We start from the raw sequence: 25518 nt of genomic DNA on the forward strand, positions 1-25518 counted from the left end.
TGAGGATCTTCAGCCTAACATGACTTTGGAGGCGAGACCAGTGAGGGTTCTCGAGAGGAGGATCAAGGAACTTCGGAAGAAGAAGATTCCTTTGATGAGAGTCCTGTGGGACTGTGATGGTGTTGAGGAGTAGACTTGGGAGCCTGAGGCAAAGATGAAAGCAAGGTTCAAGAAGTGGTATGAGAAGCAAGCCGCAACTTGAGGTTGTTTAGCCTGGAGCGGGAATGGAGTATTCCAGCCCATCTCTCTTGTTTACTCGGTCGCTTGGGGTGGTTGGTTGTGCGACTCAGTAACAAGATGAGGTGGTGCTCGGGGTACAAAGTTTCCGTGAGGCGGAGTTTTTGGAGGAAAGTTTCCTGAAATAGAAGTTTCCAAAAGTGGAAAGTTTCCAAAAAAGGAAAGTGCTAAATATGGAAAGTTTTACGGGAATTAGAATTTGTCCATTTTAGTGGTGGAGAGCCTTGGAGAGGCTTGGGTGGCCTTAGTGGCGGACTTTCGAGTCAGTGTGCCCGTGTGGGGCAATATTCTTTTGTTATTGTGTGGCCTTTGTGGCAGTATTCTTTTGTTATTTTGTGGCCTTTGTGGCAGGCTGTCTAGCCAGAGTGCCTGTTAGGCGGTCCTTCGGGACAGACGGTCCTTCCGGACTGATGGTCCTTCGGGACAGATGGTCCTTCCGGACTGATGGTCCTTCGGGACAGACGGTCCTTCTGGACTGATAGTCCTTCGGGACAGACGGTCCTTCGGGACAGATGGTCCTTCGGGACAGACGGTCCTTCGGGACAAATGGTCCATTGGGACAGATGGCCTTTGTGGCGGGCTGTTTAGCCAGAGTGCCTATTTAGGCGCTCCTCTTTAGGATATTTGTTTGGCCCTCGTGGCATGTATATGATCCTTGTGTGGTCATGGGGTATTCCAGTGAGGGGATATGTGGTTGGTAGGACATTGAGATGTTTTACGCGAGCCACGGGAAGGAAACCTGGATAGGGATAGGACTCAGACACGTTCAGAATTGTTTTCTCGCGACTCTTGGGGACCTTTGGTTCTCCTAGTACTGCCATACTCGGAGACTTTGTGACTTGGGAGTATGGTTGGTATATCGACTTCGGACGACGGTCCGGAGGCGCGCTGTAGGGTGACGACCCGAGAGACGAGTTGGATTTTTCCTTATATATTATGGCATGCGGGTTTAGGCCCGATGAGGAGCCAACATTTGGCATGCAGACTTAGATCTGATGAGGAGCCAATAAAACTCAAGGTTTAGGCCTATGGGTAAAGGAAAGTCCAAAAGTCGAGAGCAAATGACGCCTGGAGCGTGAGTCTATCGCCTAGAGGTGATCTTCTGTAGATCGGTCAGAGGAGTGCGGGCCGTGGAGACGGTTGCACGAGAGTCTTTGGCTGATGGTTGTTCAAGATTCGAGGACGAATCTAGATTGGTGGGGGAGAATTGTAACACCCGCAAACCTTTTATTGGTATTTTGGTGAGGGTGTCGATCGAGACCATAGGAGGTGTCGATTGACACTAGTTGTAGTCGGTTTGGTCGGTTCGATTTTAATCATCCAGTTTGCGTGGTTGGTTTAGGAAATCCCTAAAAATCGAGTTGTCAAAGGGGGAAAACGACCTAGGGTCGTGTTTTTGTGTTGTTTTGCCGCTTTTAGAGAAAAGCAAAAGAGAGAGTTGGTTCTTGAGCTTTTGAGAGAGATTGGTGAGATTCCTTGCTGTTCTTGGGAGATCTAAGGCTGGGAAGGTGCTAGAAGCTTGCTAGGAGTGAGGGAATTCGTTCTTATTGGTCAGAATCTTTCTGCAGAGAGGTGAGTGCATGACCATGGCTAATCTAAGCTTTTGATTCACTTGTTCTTGCTTGTTTGTTGCTTGTTTGTGTGTTTTTCTTGCTGGGATTGGTTGATACATGTTCCTACGGATGTATAAGGCTTGGGTTTCGAGTATTGGACGATTTGGAGGAGATTTGGGAGTGAGATTCGACTCCCGACTTCGCGCGGATCGCAGTTGCAGAAGGAGTGTCGATCGACACCACTTGCTGTCGGTCGACACCAGCAAATTGGGCATCGATCGACACTGTGGGGTAGTGTCGGTCGACACCAAGGCCAGTGTCGGTCGACACTAGGCTGGTGTCGTTCGACACCTCCCTTCCAGCGAGACGATGTTCGATTTCCTGGTTTGTTTGTTTGTTTTGTTTGTTGCTTGTTTGGAACATTGGAATCATTGTTGCTTGTGTGTATAGCCCAGTAGATGGGAGGATTGCCTCACTGAGTGTTTATCAAATACTCATGCATCTCAATTTGTGTTTGTGGTGCAGGTAAAGGCAAAGTGTGATCGTGGAATCAAGGCAATGAAGAGGAGGATGTTCTAGGGACTCGATTGGATGTTGTCTGGCATTGCTAGGTTGCTAGAGTTGAGTCATTAGAAACATTGCTAGGTTGCTGGTTCCTTGTTTCTTGTTGTTTGGTATTTGGTTATTGCTTATGCTATGATATTGGATTGTTATTGGATTACTATTGGTTTATTATTGGATATTGGTTTTGTTATTCCGCTGTTGATTGTGAATGTGGTTAGGTGGCTAGTGGGTGTGGGATCACTAGTTGTAGTTTAGTTATATATATATATATATTATTTATTATCTATTAAAAAAAGGTCGGTCGTTTCAAAATTGATGATTGAAAACTAAAAAAAGAAACTAAAAAGATAAAAGCTTTCTTGGGATTTTAAAAATCTTTAGATTGAAGTTCATATGATGTTATAAGAAAACTAATTTAGATTCAAAATAATATGAATTTGAATTTTTATGTATGAGTTTATATCAACAAAAAACCAAATCATGTGAAAGTTTAAAATTTCATTGGGCCACTTGGTATTCCTTTTATAGAAAAAACAAAACAAATTAAACATTTATTTCTAATTAACTCACATTTAATGTCATGTGTAATTCTACATTTAACTCAAATGTAACTCCTATCCAGTATTATTATAAATTTCATTTTTTATTTATCTTTCAAGATAAAATGTCTTTGGTTAAATTTTCATAATTTTTATTTTTGTTAGCTATATTTATTTGTATATATATATATATATAGCTTCTATTTATATTTCTTTAAGAAATATTTATACACGATATTTTTACACAGTTACTAATTTTTTTTGATAATTTTGTTTGATACAATTTTACTAGAATACAATCTTAAAATCTATTATTTGATTATGTTATTATTGTTAATAGAAAAAAGAATAAAATATTTTTTTTATATATAAATATTCAAAAATATAATAAAAACAATTATTCATGTAATCACGCATTGCGTGGACTAATACCAATAAGGGGAGAGTAAGGGGAAAGACTATTAGGCCTTGGGTTAACAAGTCTTTTTAAACATCAGAGCTATTGGACCTTTAATATGTGAAAGGAATTTTGGCGAAGTCGTTTTAAAGGAACAGATGAGAGAACCCGTGTCATTTTACTTCACCAGACGGAGTGATCCTGCCGTTTTCTTATAGCCTGTAAAGGAATCGTTGTTGTCATTAATGACATAAGACATACGATGAACCTAAATTCGGTAATTTCAGGAAGTTTTGGAAAATATCGAAACTTTTGTATTTTTGACATTGGAAGATATCGAAACAAATAATGCATGATTTTAATAAAACTGTTTAATTTGTTTTCTAGTATTAATCATATATTTTAATTTGACTTATTTGGTAGCTATAACAACTATCTCTATATTAGCAAAAGAGAAGTACAAAATGTTTTCCGGGTCGGGTCAAAAAAGAAAATTACCCGAAATTGATTTTTTCGGATTTGGGTTGGTAATATCCGAAATCTACAAATGGGTTATCCATTAAAAAATTTAACCGAAAATATCAAAGTAAAATTTAGCTATAATGATGCAATCTGTAATTATGGTTCTCTAACAAAAAGTAAACTATCAAAATTAATGTTTATGTTGTAAAACAAGTGTGATTAATCCATCAACACATGTCTTTACACTTTTACATGTGTCATTGCCAGGTTAATAAGTGGTATGACTCATAACTTGTTTTAGGCCTGGGCAAAATACCCGGATCCGAATATCCGATCCGAACCCGATCCAAAAAACCCGATCCGAATCCGTATCCGAAATTATAAAATACCCGAACGGGTTCTAAATCTCTAAATCCGAAAACCTGAATCCGAACCCGATCCGAACCGAAATCCGAACGGGTATCTGAATATACCAACATTTATTAATATATAGTAGTAATATATTAGTAATATTTATAATTTTAATAATATAAGTGTTCAAAATATTCAGATTTTTAGATATTTTCGACAATTCGAAGTATTTAAATTGTTTCTTAGTAAATTTGGATAGAAAATACTCTAAATTTTTAGATATATTGCGTATTATTGAATAATTTAGACTAACTTAGATACTAAAATTTTGAGTTTTGTGAACTTCGGGTAATCCGAATCCGAACCCGAAATACCCGAACCGAATCCGATCCGAACCCGAAATCTAAAAATACCCGAACGGGTCCTATACCTCTAAACCCGAAAACCCGAAAACCCGAAATACCCGAACCGAACCCGAACGGGTACCCGAATGCCCAGGCCTAACTTGTTTATTCCATTATAAATAGGAATTGTACAAACAAGAGTAAGACAAAAGAGAGGAAGATGTAATAATAACAAGTAGAGAGAAGAATTTCTTTCACTTACCTCTCGTCCCTTTCTCTTTATTATTACAGTGTATATAGTTATACATACATATCCACATATACATATATAATATAATAATTATATTTTTGAGTTATGTTTTACAACACGTTATCAGCACGATGTCTTTACCGCTGGAGCTTTTACGAGGTAAGTAAATTCATATTGTTTCGGTTTATATTTATAAAACATAAATATTATAGACATCGTGAAATTATACATTTTTCTGGATTAATCGTCATAAGTTGTAGGCGTTGCCTCTTTAACGATCAAATCTATAGCTAAATGCCTAAATCATATCCGGATAGATCGTTAGATATATGGTAGGCTCTGCCTCCTTCACGATAAAAAACAAAAGTTGTTTTTTCCGGATAGATAAATCGTTTTATATGGCAGGCTTTGCCTCCTTCCAGATCTAACAAAAGACTATGTCTTTTCCGGAAAGATTGTTAAAAATGACAGGCTATGCCTCCTATACGATCAATATAAGGCTATGTCATTTCCGGACTAATCGTTATACATATAGAGGTTCTGCTTCATTAATGATCAAATAAAAAAGCTTTGTCTTTTATGGATTGATCATTATATATGATAGGCTCTGCCTACGATCAAAGAAAAGTTATGTCTATTAAATTCTTATATATAAGGCTATAGCTCTTAATTTTATTTTCTGAATTTATATGTTTGTTTATTTAATTTTATTTATTCGTAAAGAATAATTATATGTGTTATATAAGATTTAAAGACAATGAAATGTCTTTAATCAAAAATATATATTTCTCTTATGAGAATATATTAAGCACATGTTAATATATTTTAGACAGTGCAAAAAAGAATTGGAAGGTCTAGATGAGTTAGTCTCTCGACTTCCAAAGACATCAGATTCATAATTATCGATGTCTTGTGTTCTCCAAAGTCTCAAATAAACTCATGGAGTTTCAAAGACATTTTGTCTGCATAAAATTATTATATTGAGACAATAAATAAACATGGTATCGCATGTTCAACCATATTGGAGACACACATATATATAATTGCATCATGCAAAAACAAAGATGACAAAATAATAGTAAAATATGAAATTTACTAATGCTTGCTTTAAGCATAGCATAACTAATCAATCCATCATGATCTATAAATGATATTAAATATCATTGAAATTTATGAAAAGAAAAAGAAGCTTATTCAAGCATTGCATGCCTCCATTCACATTTTCTGAGGTAATATAATTTATATTATATTCGTATCAGTTTATTAAAATTAATTTTAAAATTCTATTTATTATTTATGGAGTTGATGGTTGTATACCTCCTCCTTAATTCTGTGGTAGGCTATGCCTCCAGAATCATATAATGTTGGCTCATTCACCATCATTTTTGGATTAAAAAGCTCATTGTATATGTATATATATGATGGTTTGATTGTTTTAATAAATCCCCAAATTAAACCCCAAATATAGCCGATCTAAAAATAAGATTCGGTCAAAGGTGAATAGACATAAAAATCATCATCTTGAGAGGGGGTAATACTAAGCTCACATCTTATAAGGATCTAACAAATTAGACATAACCGAAATCGGTATGTTGTTGATCCTAATGTGGGATTCAATACGAGATGAATGAACTCTTGATCATCTCGAGGGGGAGAATTCAAGGAATCCCACATCGACAATAAGTCGATAAACTTTGGTAAATTTGACACCCTATAGCGATAATAACTATGATGAAGTCATATCCTATAGTTTATCACATATATATGTTGCATGTGATAAAGTGGAACATCCATGATGTTCACTCTTGAAATGAGTTATAATGAATCATTCATAGCGTAACCCATAGAGATTGCAAAACGGTTCTTGGTGATTTAATCTCCATGTCAAAACATGGAAAATGCAATTTTTCATGTAGTCAATATTATATATGAGACCAACAATTTATAAAGAAATATTTCTCCCATGTTATGTATTCATGGTTGGAGATCAAATATTTCTCATTTTGAATCTTATAGGTATGTGATATATATTTTAAAATGCTCCTCCACACCGCATATAAATATCATCCACAGAGGATGTAATATAGAGATGCAAGAGATGAATCTCTGCTCTAGTAATGTTAAAGCCATCATATAAGAGATGTGCTTATTGCAAGATTTGCATATCATCATGTTAGATGATAATGTTTCTCATCATTATGGGAGAATCATCGAATAGTTTTTGGATCTTTGAACAAATAAATATAATGAATGTGAACTTGAAAGTTCAAAAGATCACTATTCAAAATTTATATTGCAAATCAAATGCAAAAAGCTGATGGATGAGATTTCATATAATTATTGATCCTCACATAAATGAATATGAACTTGTAGTTCTGAGAAATCTCACTTCCCAACTAAAAATGCTCCAATAAAAAATGTCTCTGACGGATGACATACTAAGTCTATGATACATAAGAAACATGATAGACTACTTTGGTTCCTAAGATAAATAAAATCCTCGAAAAAGGAGAAAATTAAGAAGAGGATTATATTCTCAAAAGAGGAGCAAATGAACTCATAAAGAGGAGTAGATAGACTCTTTAAGAAGAGCTAATAGACTCCCAGAGAGGAGCACAAAGACTCCTAAAGAGGAGCGAGATACTTCTCAAGAGAGGTAGAGAAACCGATTGATATGGTTAATAACAAAATCAGGTAACCGAATAAGATCATTTATATAATGATTAAAGAGATCTCGATTAACCATGTTGTTATGGGAAATATGGAACCAAAGACATACATGTCGACAATAAAATTATTATCGCGCAATGTGATTAATAAGGATCATAAATCTCTGCTCTGTGAGCGTATAGAGATATATATTGGCCAATAAAGAGGTAATCAAGTCTACATTAAACTCGTATGAAAGACGAGTAATTTTTGGACTAGTGGTCAAAGCATCAAAATGGTGTAATGATATATAACAAAATGGTGTGTCGCGCCATGTTTTGTTAAAATACCTTATCAAACAAAATGGATGCTATATGAATGACTCATGGGATGCCTCATGGGATGCTTGAAGAGCTAATCCCGAAAGATATATGATATGATAATATGTTCTCGAGAACTCATTGATGACCATCAAAACCCCTTAAAGGTTATTTGGAATAAAAGATCTTGGAAACATCTTTCGAAATAGATGCTTTAATAATCACTTCTAATAGAATTCATATATATATATATATATATATAGTCATATAAGATTATATATAAATGCTGACGAGCATTTATATATCTTATGAATTGTGCATAGCATTTTCTATTAATCTCTTTGCAGCATATGACTCATTCTCTATAAGTATATTTTGAGTATGAGTTAAAACGTATCTTCTATTGCAAAGGTATGATTAACTTGGGCTTAATATATTTTGGAATCCCCAAGTTTGGTTTAGTTGATTTTGCAGATGGAAGATCTATATCGGATTAATATAAAGATAAAGCGCAAAACAACGACTTCACGACATTTCAGTGATAGACTTTGGCCGTCGCTTGTTCAAGTCATTCCAAAATAATTGTGCTTCATATGTCGTATCAAGAATCCCTAGTGGCTCGGATGATGCCCGAACGTCAACCAATAGTTCTCTATACCTAAGATTGGAGCCTCATAACATGTTGGCGAAGAACTTCAAACAGAGGGTTCGATCAGCATCAACTAGTTAATGCTTGTTGAGACCCATTAACAAGAAGCAACAGAAAGGCAACAACTTTGTTTGAAGACTCTGTTGCATATATCCCCCAAATCAAAGGAAGCTACACCAAGAGCGACAAAAGAAGACATATTCCTCTCTTAAAGTCAAGAATTCGAGAAGAATAAAAAGTTGATAGCCAGTCCATCAACTCAAGTAACAATGTAGCAGAGTTACTTACAAAGGGGAAGAATATGATGATTCGCGTGGCTGCACTCTTTTTCCCTTATCATGGTTTTTATCCCATTGGGTTTTTCCATGACAAGGTTTTTAACGAGGCAGCAAATAATACGCAAAAGATCGACCTCAAAGACGAATGTCAATGGTGAAGGTGTATCTCTCTTCAGAAGAATGAAGAGAATGATCGATATGGATCATCTACGGAAGATATGAAGAAAATTAGACTCGTTTGTTCGAAGCAAAGAATGATCGATATGAGTCATCTACGAAACCTATGAGGAGAAAACTCGTCTATTCCAGGGGGAGATTGTGTCACTGTACTCTTTTTCCCTTATCATGGTTTTTATCCTATATGGTTTTTCCAATGATAAGGTTTTTAACGAGGCAGTACACAATAAGTAAATAGTGATGGATAATCAAGGGGGAGTGTTGTAAAACAAGTGTGATTAATCCATCAACATATGTCTTTACATTTTTACATGTGTCATTGCCAGGTTAATAAGTGGTATGACTCATAACTTGTTTATTCCATTATAAATAGGAATTGTACAAACAAGAGTAAGACAAAAGAGAGGAAGATGTAATAATAACAAGTAGAGAGAAGAATTTCTTTCACTTACCTCTCGTCCCTTTCTCTTTATTATTACAGTGTATATAGTTTTACATACATATCCACATATACATATATAATATAATAATTATATTTTTGAGTTATGTTTTACAACAGTTTATTGTTAATTGATCGAATATTTATTGTTCCTCTAATTTAGGAAACTATCAAAATTAATATCATAAATCAATACTATTGTTATCAATGTCGTATTTTTATTTATAGAAGTATAATTATATCAGAAACAATATTTCGGGAATATATTTACTTTTGAAGATATCATATCTTTACCAAATATCTTTTTGCCAAAATGATCCTAATTTTTAGTTTCCAATATTTTTTTCAGTTAGGAAAGTTTCAAAAAAATTCTTACGAAATTAAATAAAAGGTTTCTAAAAAAAAATCATTCTAATCAATTATTAATACAATATCGATTACAAAAAGTATATTCAGTTAATTAGTTTAAGTAATTACCTTAAAATTCGAAATTATCATTAAAATTTATCTACAAGCCAAAAAAATAGTACTATTCTAGAAGACTTCAATTTATTAATCCTAAAAATCGACAAATATTCCTCACTATATAAAGCCATACATTTGTTGAACAGAGCATCAATTGTTTCATTCCAATTTTTCTATATTTTTCTGATGTTTTTATTTATTTATCATTTTTCCGTTTTCCATATTCATGTTTTTTTATCCAATATGATGTATATTAATGTTTTTAATTTTTATTTTACAGGAACATATCAAATTCATATGTTCTTATGTGATACAGGTATGTACAAATTTTCATTCAAAATTTTTCTAATTATGATGCTGATTATGACTATCAAAATCAATTATGAATTTGATTAGTATTTTTAATTGTTTTCAGGACATATGAAGCATTACGAAAATTATCAAATTACTATATTCTTATGTGAATCAGGTATATGCATAATTTGACTTATTAGATGAACTATTTTACATTTGTGTAAATTTTTGAAATATATATATATATGTATATATTTTAATTTGTTAAAACCAAATAAATGATTTTATTTGTGAACATAAAGTTCTCTCATTTTGCTTTTATTTATGTTAATTACAGTGCAACAATAATGAAATCATAAAAAATTAGGAAGTTAGTAAGTAAATCAATATTCCGATTGTTATTATTTGAAATTTTGATTTTTTTACGGTAACCTCTATTTTTTATATATTTAAAAGCTAATTATACTCCTCTTTTAGGGATTTTAAATTTCAGTTATATTCTAATAAGTCAAATCTAATATCACTACTAGCTGTATTCATATGTAATTAAATTATTTTTAATAGTCTGCTCTTAGCTATATATCACTCCTTGCTGAACATTATACATTTTCTAGCCATATTTTTCTTTTTTCTAGCCACATGAGCTAATCTTTGCATCTTTTATGCTACTAATATCAACCTAATTTTTTTTGCTTTTACTTTTTACCCTTTCAGGAAACTCAGAGAATCTAAAGAAGAAACCTCTAAAGATCTACCCTAAGCAAAACTCATCAACATAAAAAATAAAACCAAAGTTTAGAGAAAATTCTAACAACACAAAAAAAAAAAATTGATAAATTGTTTTGCTAAGTTTGAGTAAATGATAAAATAGATTTGAATTTTTGGGTAGATGATAAATTATTATTTTGGTAATTACATCATGTATTGTAAGTATGTAGCTTTTACAAACGAAATCTTTTTATAATATTTTATGTATATTCCTATATCTACTGATCAAAATGAATTATCTATTCTTTTGTGTTTCTATAATCGTTTCTAAACTTTGTAATATTTGTTTTATTAAAACTCTATATATTTTTATTTACTCACTTTTTTCCTATTATTATCTTATCTAAACTCATTACTCAAATATATGATTTATTGTAATGGACTGCAAAATAAAAAATATAGCATATTCCAATTAATTAAGATGTATATATATATATCGATGAATATTCTCCCGCGCTGTAGCGCGGGTCCGATCCTAGTATTCAATAAAATTATGAAACATATCTATTTAAAAGTTGTATTTGATATGACAGCTTTATAGACTTGGTCCCTTTGATTAATATAATATCTAGATTAAATATACTAATAATCTAGATACTTGTTCATATAATCTAGATATTTGGTTTTTGACACATCACAGTAATTTGTCATATGAAACGAATTCACAAAAAAAAAAAAAAAAATCGAACGATTGCAAGCAGAGGCTAATCAATGTAATAAACAAAAAAATGCTAATCCGGAAACAAACAAAAAAACGTAAGACAGATCGAGATTGAGAGAGATTAATCGGAGACGGAGCAGCAGACTAAGAAAAACCATAGAGAGATAGATGTTGAGAGAGAAGATGGAGAAGAAGATTATCATACACAAAGTAGAAGATTAAGAAACATGGCTTGAAGCAAAACGCATCCCTTGATTCTATTGTTCGATTCTCTGTGCCTATTTCATTTGTGTGAAATTGAGATTAAGGAGTTTTTAAATTTGTTTTGCACTTTTTGTATCGTGAATCTGATGTATGAAATTGGCGAAGACCCCTAATTTTGATTATGGGTAAGATGAACTTGATGCAACACAAGCTAAGATGGCTCTCTAGAGTAACTTTCTCATGTGACATAACAAACAAAACCTATTGAACGACTTTGATATTTTATCGGATTGTTAAAATGCTTTTGTTTATATTTCTATTAATGAAGTAAAAGCTGTTTAAGGAAACATATTTAGTTATAATTTAGTTATACTTTGATCCATATAGTATAACAAACACTAAATTCTAATCCGCGATACAACGCGCAGCGAATCATTTATTACAATTTTTTTTAGTTTTAAGTTCTATTTATTTGTTAATTTTGTTAGTTTAGTTTAGTGTTTAAGATTGTATATTGTATTTTGATTGTAACTTTAAGATTGAACCCACGGTATACCGTGAAACAATTTGTTTTTTACATAATATTAATTTCAACTTAGTAAATATGTATATTACTCAATACTGATAGTGTTGACAATAAAAAGAATATGATGTTTTTGGCCGAGTAGCTTTGAATTAATGATATTTTAAATTTCTATCAATATCGATCCAAACCCGTCCCATCATATAACCATGTCCATTGATATTGTAACTCGATGTGCACCGCAGAATAAACATTTTTCTTTACTAATATCATCTTAATTTTAATATTTATTGTTTTATTTTATAAGGATTAGATGAGTTAATATGATATTTATTAAGATTGTAACCATTTAAACATATATTTTTGAGATTTTTGCTTTTTATAAAATTTACAAATTTAAATATTTATCATATGTATAATTTTTTGTCAAGTTTAAATATTTTTAATATATGAAGTTTAAATTTTTAATAAAGTTGTTTGGATAAATGTTTAAATATTTTTAATATATAAATGTTTAATAAAGTTTAAATTTTTCAAAAAATTAAAATATTTGTAATTTTTAAAATTATTATAAAGTATAAATATCATATTTATAATATCTATTTTTTAAGTTTAAAATTATTTATAGTAGTTGAAACTTTTTGGAAGTTTAAATTCTTTGAAATAATTTTAAGAGATATTATTGAAAAAAAATATTCCTTTTTAAAGTGTTGGCACTTTTAATTTCCGTATAAAATGATATAAAAATCTTAAATTTGAATCTTGACAAATCTTCTAAATATCTATATTATTAATTGTGAAACATTATATGGAAATTTAAAATCTTTTAATTGTGTTTGGTTATATGGATAGTAAAGAAAATTAATTGTGAAGTTGTTTGGATATGGATATAGGCATACTTTGTAAATAAAATAATTATGAGTATTTTCTAGCAAAATGTACTTCAATAATACTATAGTAGATGTTTTCTTAAAGACTGACATATATTTATTAAAAAAGAAGTTAGTTAGTGATATTTGAGATAAAATTAATATTATTAAGCTATTATGTGCTTAGCTTTACAAAAGTAAACATTTAAATATATGACATACAGTATATACAAATTATGAAATTAAATAAATAGTTGTCAAAACAACAAATTAAATAAATAATTAGGATAAGTATTTTATCGAAATTTAGATTTACCTTAACATATCACTATGGTCTATGGGAACTGATTTGATGATTCGCTACTTTTTTGTAAGGTTGTTTTGGCTTGGATTTCCATTCCATGATCCCAATAAAGGCATGAAAAAAAAGAGTTTGATTACTAATCCTTTTGCTTTTTTAAAAGGAAAGCATGTGTGTTGGAACATGACTTTAAACTATATAGATTAGTTTATTAAGTATTTGGTTTTTGGTATGAATTGAAATTCAAATACAATTTAAGAAAATTTGCGCGGGTGTTAACCTAGTCATATTAATAATGCTACATTGAAATATTTTGATAATGTGTGCTAACCTTGAAAGAAAAACTTAGATGTTTGCTATTTGAGGATAGTTCTCAACATTTTTTACTGCAAACAAAAATAAAAAATTATTCAACATTATTCTCTTCTTCAATTCTTCGATTAACACTGTCAAGTAGTCAGATCTCATAACTTCCTATGTTCTTTTGAACCTCATACAACTTCTCTCACTATTTTTTGGGACTAAGAGTAACTTACATAACAATGTTAATCGAAGAATTGAAGAAGAGCGTTGATGAAGACATGTTTACCTTCAACACCTTCTAGTATATATAGTTTACTAGAATCACAGATGGGCTTTGGTGGGTTGATGGCATGGATAGCTTTTGCTGATTCCTTAATGCCACTAAAATATCTCTTCACCCATATTTCAAAGGTATTAAGAGATTCTGCAATATATTACCATATATATCCAATTAGGTTTAGAAATTTAGCAGGCAGAATAGAGTAACTATAAAAAAAAATTACGAATATTATTTACTTTCACTTCTAACACAAAGCTTCATCGAAGCACCGTGGTAATGATCATCAAAAAAACTTTTAGTGCATGCATGGAGGGTATTCATGTCTTCATTACAAAGGGAGATCTTGTTACCTTACACAAGAAAGTGATTTTTTGCAAAATGGATGATGTAAATATATTGTTAGGGTGGGGGCAATCAGTAAAATATGTTATGCCATATTACTACATACCATTTGTGAATCTATTGAATGAGTGGTCATGTATGGATGTATGACAACTGAGTTGATGGAGACGATGAGCATATGTACATCATTCGCACCGTCAAACTCTGGAATGATATTTACAAACATCATCAAAAAATTTAGCATTGACAAAAGTTAAGATGAATGAATAAAGTTAATGTAAATAACCTGAATCAACAGCAAAAATTTCTTGGCTCATCGAGTTAGGATTCAGGAAGGGTGTGATAAAAAGCTGATTACACATATATAGAGTATAAAGCCGATTAACTATAGAAATTTACGCAGAATATACATTGTGTATATTATGGAAAAATACATATACAAAGATTGCCTTGTTAATAATATTCCAATAAACACTACAAAAAATATCGAATTTTTTATAGCAGAAAAAAATAGCATTTTAAGCGTTTATGCTATAATTGACTTAGCCTTAATTTTATATAGCATTTATTTTTTTGTAAACGCTAGCACTATGTTGGGCAGATTAAAAAATTTATACACCGAGAAATATTTGCTTCTATAATAGCACGAGAACAAATAAAATGTTATGTTATTGTCGAGCGTGTAAACAAATTTTATATGCCTGCCTCTTAATAAAAAATGGATTAAATAATGTTTTGGTTCTTAATATTTTCTAAGGCAAAAGAGATCTCATTTTATACTCTCTCAAGAAACAAACGGTTTAGTTAACATATGAAAAAACATGGCAAATGCCAAAAAACACTCTTTCTAAAGTAATAACAATAAACATAGTATAGGTAACATATGAAAAAAAAAAAATCAAGAAAGATTGAAAAATAAACGATGCAAAATTTTCACAGCAAAGGCGAGGGGAAAGATGTTGGACCTTGGGTTAACAATTCTTTTTAAATCATCAGAGCTATTGGGCCTTTAATATGTGAAAGGAATTTTGACGACGTCGTTTTAAAGGAACAGATGAGAACCCGTGTCATTCTACTTCACCAGATGCAGCGATCCTGCCGTTTTATTATAGTCTGTGGAGGAATCGTCATCACTAATGAGTAATAACATAAGACAATGAAGATATCGAAACTTATTTTTTGACATTGAAAGATATCGAAACAAATAATGCCTGATTTTAATAAAACTGTTTAATTTGTTTTCTAGTATTAATCATATATTTTAATTTGACTTATTTGGTAGCTATAACAACTATATTCAATAAAATTATGAAAACATATCTATTTAAAAGTTGTATTGATATGACAGCTTTATAGACTTGGTCCTTTGATTAATATAATATCTAGATGAAAAAAATATATATATACTTGTTCAAACGGACAACATTAACAAAATAAAAAATAAAATAATCGTCAAATTCCAACCACTTATCACTCTCCTTTAGGTGATTATAGTTTTTTTTTTTTTTTTGGTAGGAAGGTGACTATAGTTTTTAGCTTGACAATATGTACAAATGGAATTGACAAACGAGATAAATAAATAAATATATATAATGGTTCACAAATAATAGTAATGAGTAACTAGGCTTTTTTGGTTGATTATGATGATTAAGCGGGACATATTCAATTTTAGTAAAATCATTACAAAAATGATGGGCTATGAGATAAATCCCACTTTCACCTTTTTTCACTCAAACAAATGCTAAAGTCTAATCTATCGATGAATGATTATACACCTTTTTATCCTCCCCCACGATGACCCAACATATTTCAAGAAGTCAAATTTTTATATAGTATTTTTTCTGTATAGAATACAAATGTCTGACAAATAAAAGAAAAAAAGAAAATTATTATAAAGAAATAGTAGCATTGGTATTTTTTTAGAGAATAATAATAATTGTTAGCAACAAAAAAAAAGGAGAGAAAGAAACAAAAAAATTGTTGTAAGTGAAAAAACCTGAAGAAAAAAATCATTGCGGAAGCATTACGTTTGCATATCATCACATATTCTCACACGTGCGCTCAAAAACATTTCACACGCACAAAATTTTTGACCCACAGTTACAAAAAAGGCTGGTCATCCACCAATTTCCCTAACCCCCTCCTCTCCAATAATTGAACATCTTTTATTTAATCTTTTGGCAGCCATATATTATAGTGATGTATATTTTTATTTTTTTTGGTTTTCAATTGTAGATTTGATTTTATTCCCAATATCTTTTTTCTTAAATTTATGAATATGTCCACAGTTAGTTTACAATGAAAATCAAGAAACAAGAATATTTCCACAGTTTTTTTTTTAAAATTGAATGTAAATAAATTTCTAACCAAAAACTGTTTTACAATGAAAGTGACATTTAAACCGTTTTTAACATTGAATATTCCCAAGTTTAATGATATTAATTTTTTTTATTAACATGTAAAATTAAAAAGTAATCAAAATGATATATACATTTTTTAGTTTAATTAAAAGGTTACCAAATATAACATGGTCTCCACAAGGAACATTATACAAAACACTTCAAAATAAAGAAAAAAAAAATAGAATTAGCTACCAAATGATACACACAAGCTCTCTAGTCTATATAAAGCCATTAACTCGATACCTCACAAATTACAAAGTAAAAAAGGAGATAATAATCACAAACTACAAAAAGAAAGAAAAAAAAAATAGTCTTTTTACATCAATGGAAGAATCAAAAGCGCCTCACGTTGTGATCATACCGAGTCCTGGAATGGGTCACCTCATCCCACTCATTGAGTTTGCTAAAAGACTTGTTCACCAACACGGCTTCAACGTGACCTTCATCGTCGGTGGCGAAGGTCCACCGTCAAAAGCTCAGAGAACCGTCCTCGGCTCTCTTCCTTCTTCAATCTCCTCCGTCTTTCTCCCTCCCGTCGATCTCACCGATGTCCCCTCGTCGGCTGGCATCGAAACTCGGATCTCCCTCACCGTGACTCGTTCAAACTCGGAGATCCGGAAACATTTTGACTCGTTCGCGGCGGAAGGTCGTTTACCGAAGGCCCTCGTCGTCGACTTGTTCGGTACGGATGCTTTCGACGTAGCCTCGGAGTTCCATGTGTCGCCGTATATCTTCTACCCATCAACCGCCAACGTTTTGTCGTTTTTTCTCCATTTGCCTAAACTAGACGAAACGGTGTCGTGCGAGTTCAGGGAGTTAACCGAACCGGTTCAGCTCCCTGGTTGTGTTCCGCTGGCCGGAAAAGATTTACTTGACCCGGTCCAAGACCGGAAAATCGATGCATACAAATGGCTTCTCCATAACACAAAGAGGTACAAAGAAGCCGAAGGGATTCTTGTGAATAGTTTCTTCGAGCTTGAGCCAAATGCTATAAAGGCCTTGCAAGAACCGGGTCTTGATAAACCACCTGTTTATCCGGTTGGACCGTTGGTTAACATCGGTAAGCATGAGACTAAACAAACCGAAGAGTGCGAGTGTATAAAGTGGTTGGATAACCAACCGCTCGGTTCGGTTCTCTATGTGTCCTTTGGTAGTGGCGGTACACTTACATGTGAGCAGCAAAATGAGCTTGCGCTCGGTCTTGCAGATAGTGAGCAACGGTTTCTTTGGGTCATACGAACTCCGAGTGGGGATGCTAACTCTTCGTATTTTGACTCACATAGCCAAAACGATCCGTTGTCATTTTTACCACCCGGGTTCTTAGAGCGGACCAAAGACAGAGGCTTTGTGATACCTTCTTGGGCTCCACAAACTCAAGTCTTAGCCCATCCATCAACGGGAGGGTTTTTGACTCATTGTGGATGGAACTCGACTCTAGAGAGTGTAGTAAGCGGTATTCCACTTATAGCATGGCCATTATACGCAGAGCAGAAGATGAATGCGGTTTTGTTGACTGAAGATATCCGTGCGGCACTTAGGGCGCGTGCCGGGGATGATGGGGTAGTGAGAAGAGAAGAGGTGGCTAGAGTGGTGAAAGGATTGATGGAAGGTGAAGAAGGTAAAGGAGTGAGGAACAAGATGAAAGAATTGAAGGAAGGAGCTTCTAGGGTGTTGAAGGATGATGGATCTTCTACGAAAGCACTTAGTCTCGTGGCCTTAAAGTGGAAAGCCAACAATAAACAGTTAGAGCAAAATGGCAACCACTAAATATTTTTTATGCCTAATATGGTTTGTATAACCAAAGATTGGATTTGTGCAATTGTGTTTTTGTGTACGTATGTTATTACTTTTCGTTGCTTTTGTCTCAACTTTTATTTGTAAATGCTTTTTTGGCTTTTGATTAAGTGATGGTAAGTAAGTTTTAGATGGTGCAATATTGTTCAAGAATATCTTCAATATTTTATAATTAATTTTGTTTTAAAACTATCAGACAACCAACAAAGAATAATCTCTTTTCAATATATTCACACGTTGTACCATTTGGTTGAATTTGTAGTAGACGGGTTAGTTGAAATCTGAAGTAGATGGCTAGACCGCTAGATAATATTTTTTTTTTCACTTTAGTAATCATGATTTGTGACAAATGTTATGAAGTGATTTTGTTCTATCAACAGTCATCGTTCATCAGTAAGAGACACATATTCAGTGTCGTGCCCAGGTTTTTTGGGGCTTAAAGCGAGCTTAACAGTAGAGGTTATTTTAATATATTTTATGAAAAAATAAATAAATATTAAAATTCAAAATTATAATATAATAATTTTAAAAATTTTAAACTATAGAAATTTTTTAAAAATCTAAAAAACTTTATACACAAACGTTTTTTTTTTCTATTTCAATAAACTCTTTCACCAACTTCTTTTTAATCTTTTTTCTTTCTGGTTCACGACCTTATTTGATCTTTCGCAATTTAAAGTTTTGTTTTTATTTCTGTATATTTTTATAAATAAATATATTCATAGGAGTCATACATAGGTTGTTTAAGAAATAAAAAAATCTTCCAAAACCATAATGATACACCATATTGTCAAAAAAACACACAAAAAAAAAAAACTATATGTTTTGGGGGCTGAGGCAAATGCCTTTTTTCTTACCCATAGGCACGACCCTGCACATATTACAACGATTTAGTTTGTTTGTTAACTGAGAGACGACGGTTTTGATCTAATTAAAAGCATATATCAAACTCTTTGTTATAATCTCCAAGAGTCATCAGGTCAGATATGCGTTACAGTATATCATCAAAAACGTCTGTTTCGTGATGACGGAGGAAACATCTTAAAGAGATAAAAAAACCAAACAACGTGGATGAAGAAGAAGAAGAAAATATGTGTGTGGACTGTGGGAGTAGTAGTAGGAGTAGGTGAAATAGCATTAACGACAAACAAAAATTGCAAACATGCGTGGGGCCTGAAGACGGCATGTCGTTTTACAAGTCATAAAATGACGTCCACTTTTTTTTCTTTTTTTTTTTCTTTTTATCTTTTGAAGTAGGTTTGGTGATTTGGCCACATTCAACGTGTCAAGTGTTTTTACGCAGTGAGTATATATCCACAATTTTTTACAACTAATAAAAAGCTTCTAGAATGAAAATCCTATTTACTAACACATCTGACGTCCTATTGTGTATCAAAATCCTATTTATCAACTTAATTATTCAAGCCATTGCGCTTAGCCTTCCTTTTTTTGTTAGAAGAAGTCCAAGATTGTATTCTCCTCTTGGAAGGCCCAAACATTCGTAGAGTAATAAATAAATGGTTTATTAATAGATATGTGGGATTAAAGATAGGTTTTTTTATTATTATTACAGAGTTGGTAAATGAAAATAAAATGGATTAATTAGTGAAACTAAAGAGATAAGTTTGATCACTTTTCAGTTTTCATGACCCAAAACTTCTCAATTTCTTCAGCTGTTCTTCCTGGGATCCTTCCAGCTATCAGTTCCCACCTTTTCACCAAATATAGAGAAAAATAAGAAGACAAAATTTAAACTTTTTAGTGTTGAATAAACTGTTTTGCTACAAAATAATCATTAGTTAGTTAACTATTCATGAATTTAAAGGCCAAACCTGTCACCGACAAGCTTATGCATTCTACAGACCAAATCTTCTTCTTCTTGATTCATGTTCACAATTTCCCACTCAAGACTACTCACTTCTAGTGTCATGCCATCACCAAAATTCACATTCCTCAAAATATATAGAATTATTGTTCTTTTGAACAAAAGAAAGAAATAAAGCAACGACGTTTATATATGTTTTCAGCTTACCTTCAGAAGAAGAAGAAGTAACAATGGAGTTGGTCTTGGCTTGCTTCGTCCTGCGATGATTATCCATATATATAACGGCACCGAACTACAAAGAAAGAAGAAGAACAAGAGAATAAGTGAGAGAGAGAGAGAGAGAGAGAGAAGAGAGTGATAGTTCGTTTTTTGTTTTCTGAAAAATTGCACACGAACCATCCTTTCTATTTATAGCAACGAAATCAAGTAACCAACGGGTTTGGTCGGTTTCTATATGCTAAAAGAATCTTATTACTAATTACTAAATTGGTTTTGTTGTTCTCATTAATTGATTTGTTATTGTTAGTAGTAGTAGTAGTAGTAGTAGTAGTAGTAGTAGTATCTTGCAAGTTGCAAGCAATAATAAAAATCACAAGCACCCGTGATTTCATTTACTACTCCGTTGTGATTCCTTGGAACATAGATTGAATAAATAAATTTGATACACCCGCCCGTTAACTATTAAGATCATTAATAAGCAACATTAGATTTATAAGTCAAAGGTCTTCTAGTGTATTACTGTATTATTTGTTCAGTTCATTAAATCAAGTGATCAATGAAAAGCTCCATATGTTTCTTTTTCTTTGTTAAATTCGCCTGAGAAATTTTGAGATATATTTTAGAAAAAACAAATAGTATATAATAGCAAAACAGTTTTTTTTATATCACAAAATAGTATGTAAAATACTAATTTACATAACATGTTGTTAAAAACAAAAATCCTCTTTACAATTTTTTCATATGACAAAACTCGATCACGTTTTGTTTTCTATCAGAATCCCATAATAAGACGACAGTGAACTCTGAACTGTACTACATCGAACAAATAAGGTATACTAACTCAACCCACTCTTACTGCTCACTTCTTGGAAATCAAATGAAGAAAAAAAAAATCATTAAATTTAAGGGAAATATAATAATATTACTATAATGCAACTACAGTTAACTCAACGCACTCTTACTGTTCAAATTCTTGGAAGCAAAATGAAACAAACAAAGATTCATTAAATTCAATACTATAATGCAACTACAGTTAAAAAGTAGTAGTGTCACAATGTCACTCATATACACTACTCCCTCCGTTTCACAAAGAGTGTCATTCTGGAAATTTTTCTTTGTTTCACAAAGATTGTCACTTTACAATTCCAATGCATTATTTTATAGTTCCAATGCATCTTTTATCTTAGATTTCTTTGTTTTACCCTTAATTATAACTAAAATAATCTATTAAAAACTTATTAAATAAGAGCATATATGTATATTTCAGTGTTTTCTTAATTTGTGTGAAAAGTGTCAGAGTGATACTCTTTGTGAAACAGAGGAAGTATTAACTTATTAAGGAACATGACCACATTTATAAAAATGTTTTCTCACACGAAATTGAATTCGGAATTCAATGAGAGAATATATTGTTAGCACTGAAAAAAGTGTAAGTTGAAAGTTTGCTAGGCTGAGGAGATTAAATACAGTTTTGCATCGAGGATATTCCCTTTTATTCCCTTCGTGGACTTTATAAATACTATAAGTTTGTATATAGGTCTTCGTCTTCTTCTTATTCTTCTTCTTCTATACATCTATGATCTAACGATATAGTATATGAAAAAAGTGGTTAGATTTTTATACGTAGGGATTGAATAAACCGAACCAATAAAGCAGTTGTAACGAACACACGACATGTGGCTTATTGTAAGGACCACCACCTTATTAAATTTATTGTCTTAAAGTAAAGCCAAATTTTAGGACCAGTTTTGCATGATCGACGACGAAGTATCATTCCAGGGCCGGCTCAAACTTTTCTTGCACCTTGTGCCAAATTTTTTTTTTTCTCCTAATTTACAGGTTTTATTTATAAATTTTCGGTATTTTGGGGTTTTTTAATCAAAATATGAAACATTGAAAAGCCTAAAAACCTTATAATTTTTCCCAAAATATTGTGACATGGTGCAAATGCACTTTGTGCACTGGGTCAGCGCCGACACTGTATCATTCCAACCCCATTCTCGTCATTCGTATTTCGTACACTCATTACTTTTGTTGTCATGGAGGACCTATCTTTAAATCTCAAAAAAAAAAAAAGATATGATTGGCCGATCATTCTTGTTTTAATTGATGTATATTCTTTTCTTATTGTCTAACGCATCTATTGATGGTATTAAATGTCCAAGTTATAAAAGTAAACGTGAAATTAAATGAGTTTAGTGACACAAATTCGTTGAGAAAAAAAACAATCACAAACAGAATACATTTGAATTTATGATTGTGTTTTATAGACGTACTAGAGGACATTATATTGCTTTTGTATATGATGATATACGGATCCAACCAAACAATAGGAAGGAGAGACGGTGAAACATGTTTTTTTTGTTCTCGAGTTTATCCTTTGAATGCAATATGTTAGAACAAAAAAACAATCCAAGCAATTGAATACTCAAGTCTTTATAGATAGTACTAAGGAGGTACCCGCGCCTAAAGCGCGGTATTAAGATTTTAATAATAATTGTTTTGTTATTTTATAATATGTTATTTTTCTAAACTAATTTTTTTAAAGTTTATAATATTTTATTGGATTATAAATACATTTTTGTATTTGCATATATAGTAAAAGACTTATTTCACTAAAGAAAAATAATTTTTTAAATGTGAATTACTAATTGAGTCTTTTAAATAAACTTCTAAACTGTAGTAAACAGATATTGAGATTCAATAAGTAATACCAAATTTTGTAAGAGCGTAAGCAATTTCCAAAAGTTCGATATTAGAATGTATTATCTAAATTACAAAATAAAGTTTAGAGTAACGGAAAGTTGGATTTGAGTAGCGGTTAATACAAAAACTAAAATATAGAGTCCTTCAAATAGAAGAAAAAGAGACAGCCAACATCCCATTCTTTACATTTGAGTTACTGAGCTTTAACCTTGTTGGTTCATCACATGTTTTATATAATAACGCCCAGCAAATTCAGTCCTGCAAATATATAAATTGTTTTAAGAAATTTGACTTTAACATCATACAGAACTTGATTTCATAAAAATAATTACATCTTACATAGCCTGATGATGCTCCAGTCCTTCGTACTCTGGTTTTATGAAGATCTTCGAAGAGTTTAAGGTATTTTCAAGACATGGTGAACCTATGGACATTTAGAATTTTAGGTAATTTTATTGATTACCTTATGATAATTAAAACTTACGTTACATACCTTCATATTCTCCAACCCTCATAAACCGCATTACACAGAATACAGGTTCGGATTTGTATATGAGATGGCACCCGCTTGATTGCCATATGGTCCTGAATTCAGTAGCGTGGTTGTCTTTGAGACGACACTTCACAGTCTCACACCTACATGTTTATCAACTCAATTAAAATGTTGACAGAAACTAATTTGAATTGTAACAATCATAAAGGGAAATTAAATATCTAGTACCTGCCATTCAACAATGTGAGAACAACTTCATTAATATCAATGATACTCCCAGGCCGTCTTCTATCTTCAACATCCATTATACACACACAAACATCTAATTTGGGAAAATAGAGAATATAGGTTTTCAAAGTGTTGCTAATCTATAATTGGTAAAGTGTTATTATTCCTTTTTTATGTGAAGAACCAATACACAAAGTTTCATAAATCCTAAAATTAAGAATCTACTTTTCAAACACAAAGATACCAATTAACTATATAGACGGATTGTTTCAAACTAATATAATCAATTTAAGAAATACTTACCGAAAGTTATGGGATGATATATTCTTCCATGTTTTATGTCATCCAAATCCTCGAACCTAAAGTAATTCTTAGGACTCAATGATTCGAGCAGCGTCATTGTGGTTTGACCCGTAAATTTAATCTGATAGGGGTGATGAGTATTCCTATCCTCCAGGGTTGGATAGATCACTTTGAAATTTCTAATATTGTACCACTCACCATCGTATATATATTTCGGGAGGTTAGCGAGTGTATCATTCAAATAAGGAGCTTCAATAGTGTCACCCTTCACAGTTTAACAAAAAATTTGTAAGAAGTCTTATATACAACAACTGTTAGAACTCGAAATTTAAGTAAATATCATTCAGATAATGACTCTAACCTTTTGATCCACAAGAAGCAGAACTCGTTTTTTGAAGAACTCTCTGACTGTCCAAGAGTGTAAGACCTTGACATTGATACACCAATTAGTTCTTTCTCGAACCAGATCAGCAATATAATCGAATTTCATGATTCTCTCAAATTAGGTTTTGCTTGATTCTTCAATGTTAACGAAAACAAAAAGGGGATTTTTGATTTGTAAGAATACAAAGAGTCACGACTAAACGTTGCGTCTCAATCTTTTTAGTTTCTCGCTTTAGTCTGATTATTTTAAATTATAATATTATATAAATAAACACAGTTTTAATATAAGGTTCATCACATTGTTTATGTAGAAAATATAATTTATGTTAACGTGTTTAAGATGTTTATACGTACTCAATTTTAAAAACTTAACGCTTGGATATTTATATGTTTTTACGTACTCATTTTTAAAAACTTAACACTTGTATATTGATATTTTAAAAGGTAATATCATTAAGGTGAAAAAAACTGAGAATCAGATGACAATATTATGGAATGGAACGTTATAGTAGATATTAGATGCTTAAAAGAAAATCATATATTTTCAAAGACTTCTTTGAAAACTACATTAAGGGTTTTGTTCTGACATTTCCCTTCTTCATCTGTAATCAAAATCTTCAATCCTTTTCTGCTTGTAACTCTGGAAAATGCAACGTATAGTTGTCCATGTGTAAATACGGGCTTGGGTAGATACAATCCAACATGTTCCAACGTCTGTCCTTGGCTTTTTTTTATAGTGATCGCAAATGCAAGAGCAACGGGAAACTGACGACGCCTCATACGAAAGGGAAACTTTGCATCCGGTGGCTACACAAACATCCTAGGGATAAGAACTTTGTCGTTGACGTTTCTTTTACCTGTTACAATCCTTGCTTCAATAACATGATTCACCATTTGTGTGACAATCAATCTCATACCATTGCATAAACCTCCCTTAGGATCAAT

At 32.0% G+C, this 25518-nt stretch overlaps 2 protein-coding genes and 1 long non-coding RNA gene across 4 annotated transcripts; 2 read left to right on the plus strand and 1 right to left on the minus strand.

Moving 5' to 3' along the window:
* LOC104712593 lies at window positions 9903-10943 on the plus strand. Its single transcript, XR_755535.1, has 3 exons — window positions 9903-9990; window positions 10090-10143; window positions 10683-10943. It is a non-coding gene; the product is annotated as an uncharacterized LOC104712593 (long non-coding RNA).
* LOC104712598 (UDP-glycosyltransferase 72B1) lies at window positions 16778-18555 on the plus strand. The gene has a single exon (XM_010429530.1). The coding sequence runs from the start codon at window positions 16817-16819 to the stop codon at window positions 18386-18388; it is 1572 nt and encodes a 523-aa protein (XP_010427832.1). The 5' UTR covers window positions 16778-16816; the 3' UTR covers window positions 18389-18555.
* Window positions 19918-20600, minus strand: LOC104712610 (MYB-like transcription factor ETC3). 2 transcript variants are annotated; one of them, XM_010429546.2, is made up of 3 exons: window positions 20448-20600; window positions 20248-20332; window positions 19918-20126 (listed from the first exon to the last, which is right to left on the minus strand). In XM_010429546.2, the coding sequence occupies exons 1-3, from the start codon at window positions 20512-20514 to the stop codon at window positions 20045-20047; spliced, it is 234 nt and encodes a 77-aa protein (XP_010427848.1). In that variant the 5' UTR covers window positions 20515-20600; the 3' UTR covers window positions 19918-20044. The 2 variants fall into 2 exon arrangements, with proteins under 2 accessions (XP_010427848.1, XP_010427843.1); XM_010429541.2 differs by having other exon boundaries at window positions 19920-20126; window positions 20248-20335; window positions 20448-20599.

The sequence above is a fragment of the Camelina sativa genome, chromosome 2, assembly GCF_000633955.1.
Source record: "Camelina sativa cultivar DH55 chromosome 2, Cs, whole genome shotgun sequence".
Lineage (NCBI taxonomy): Eukaryota > Viridiplantae > Streptophyta > Magnoliopsida > Brassicales > Brassicaceae > Camelina > Camelina sativa.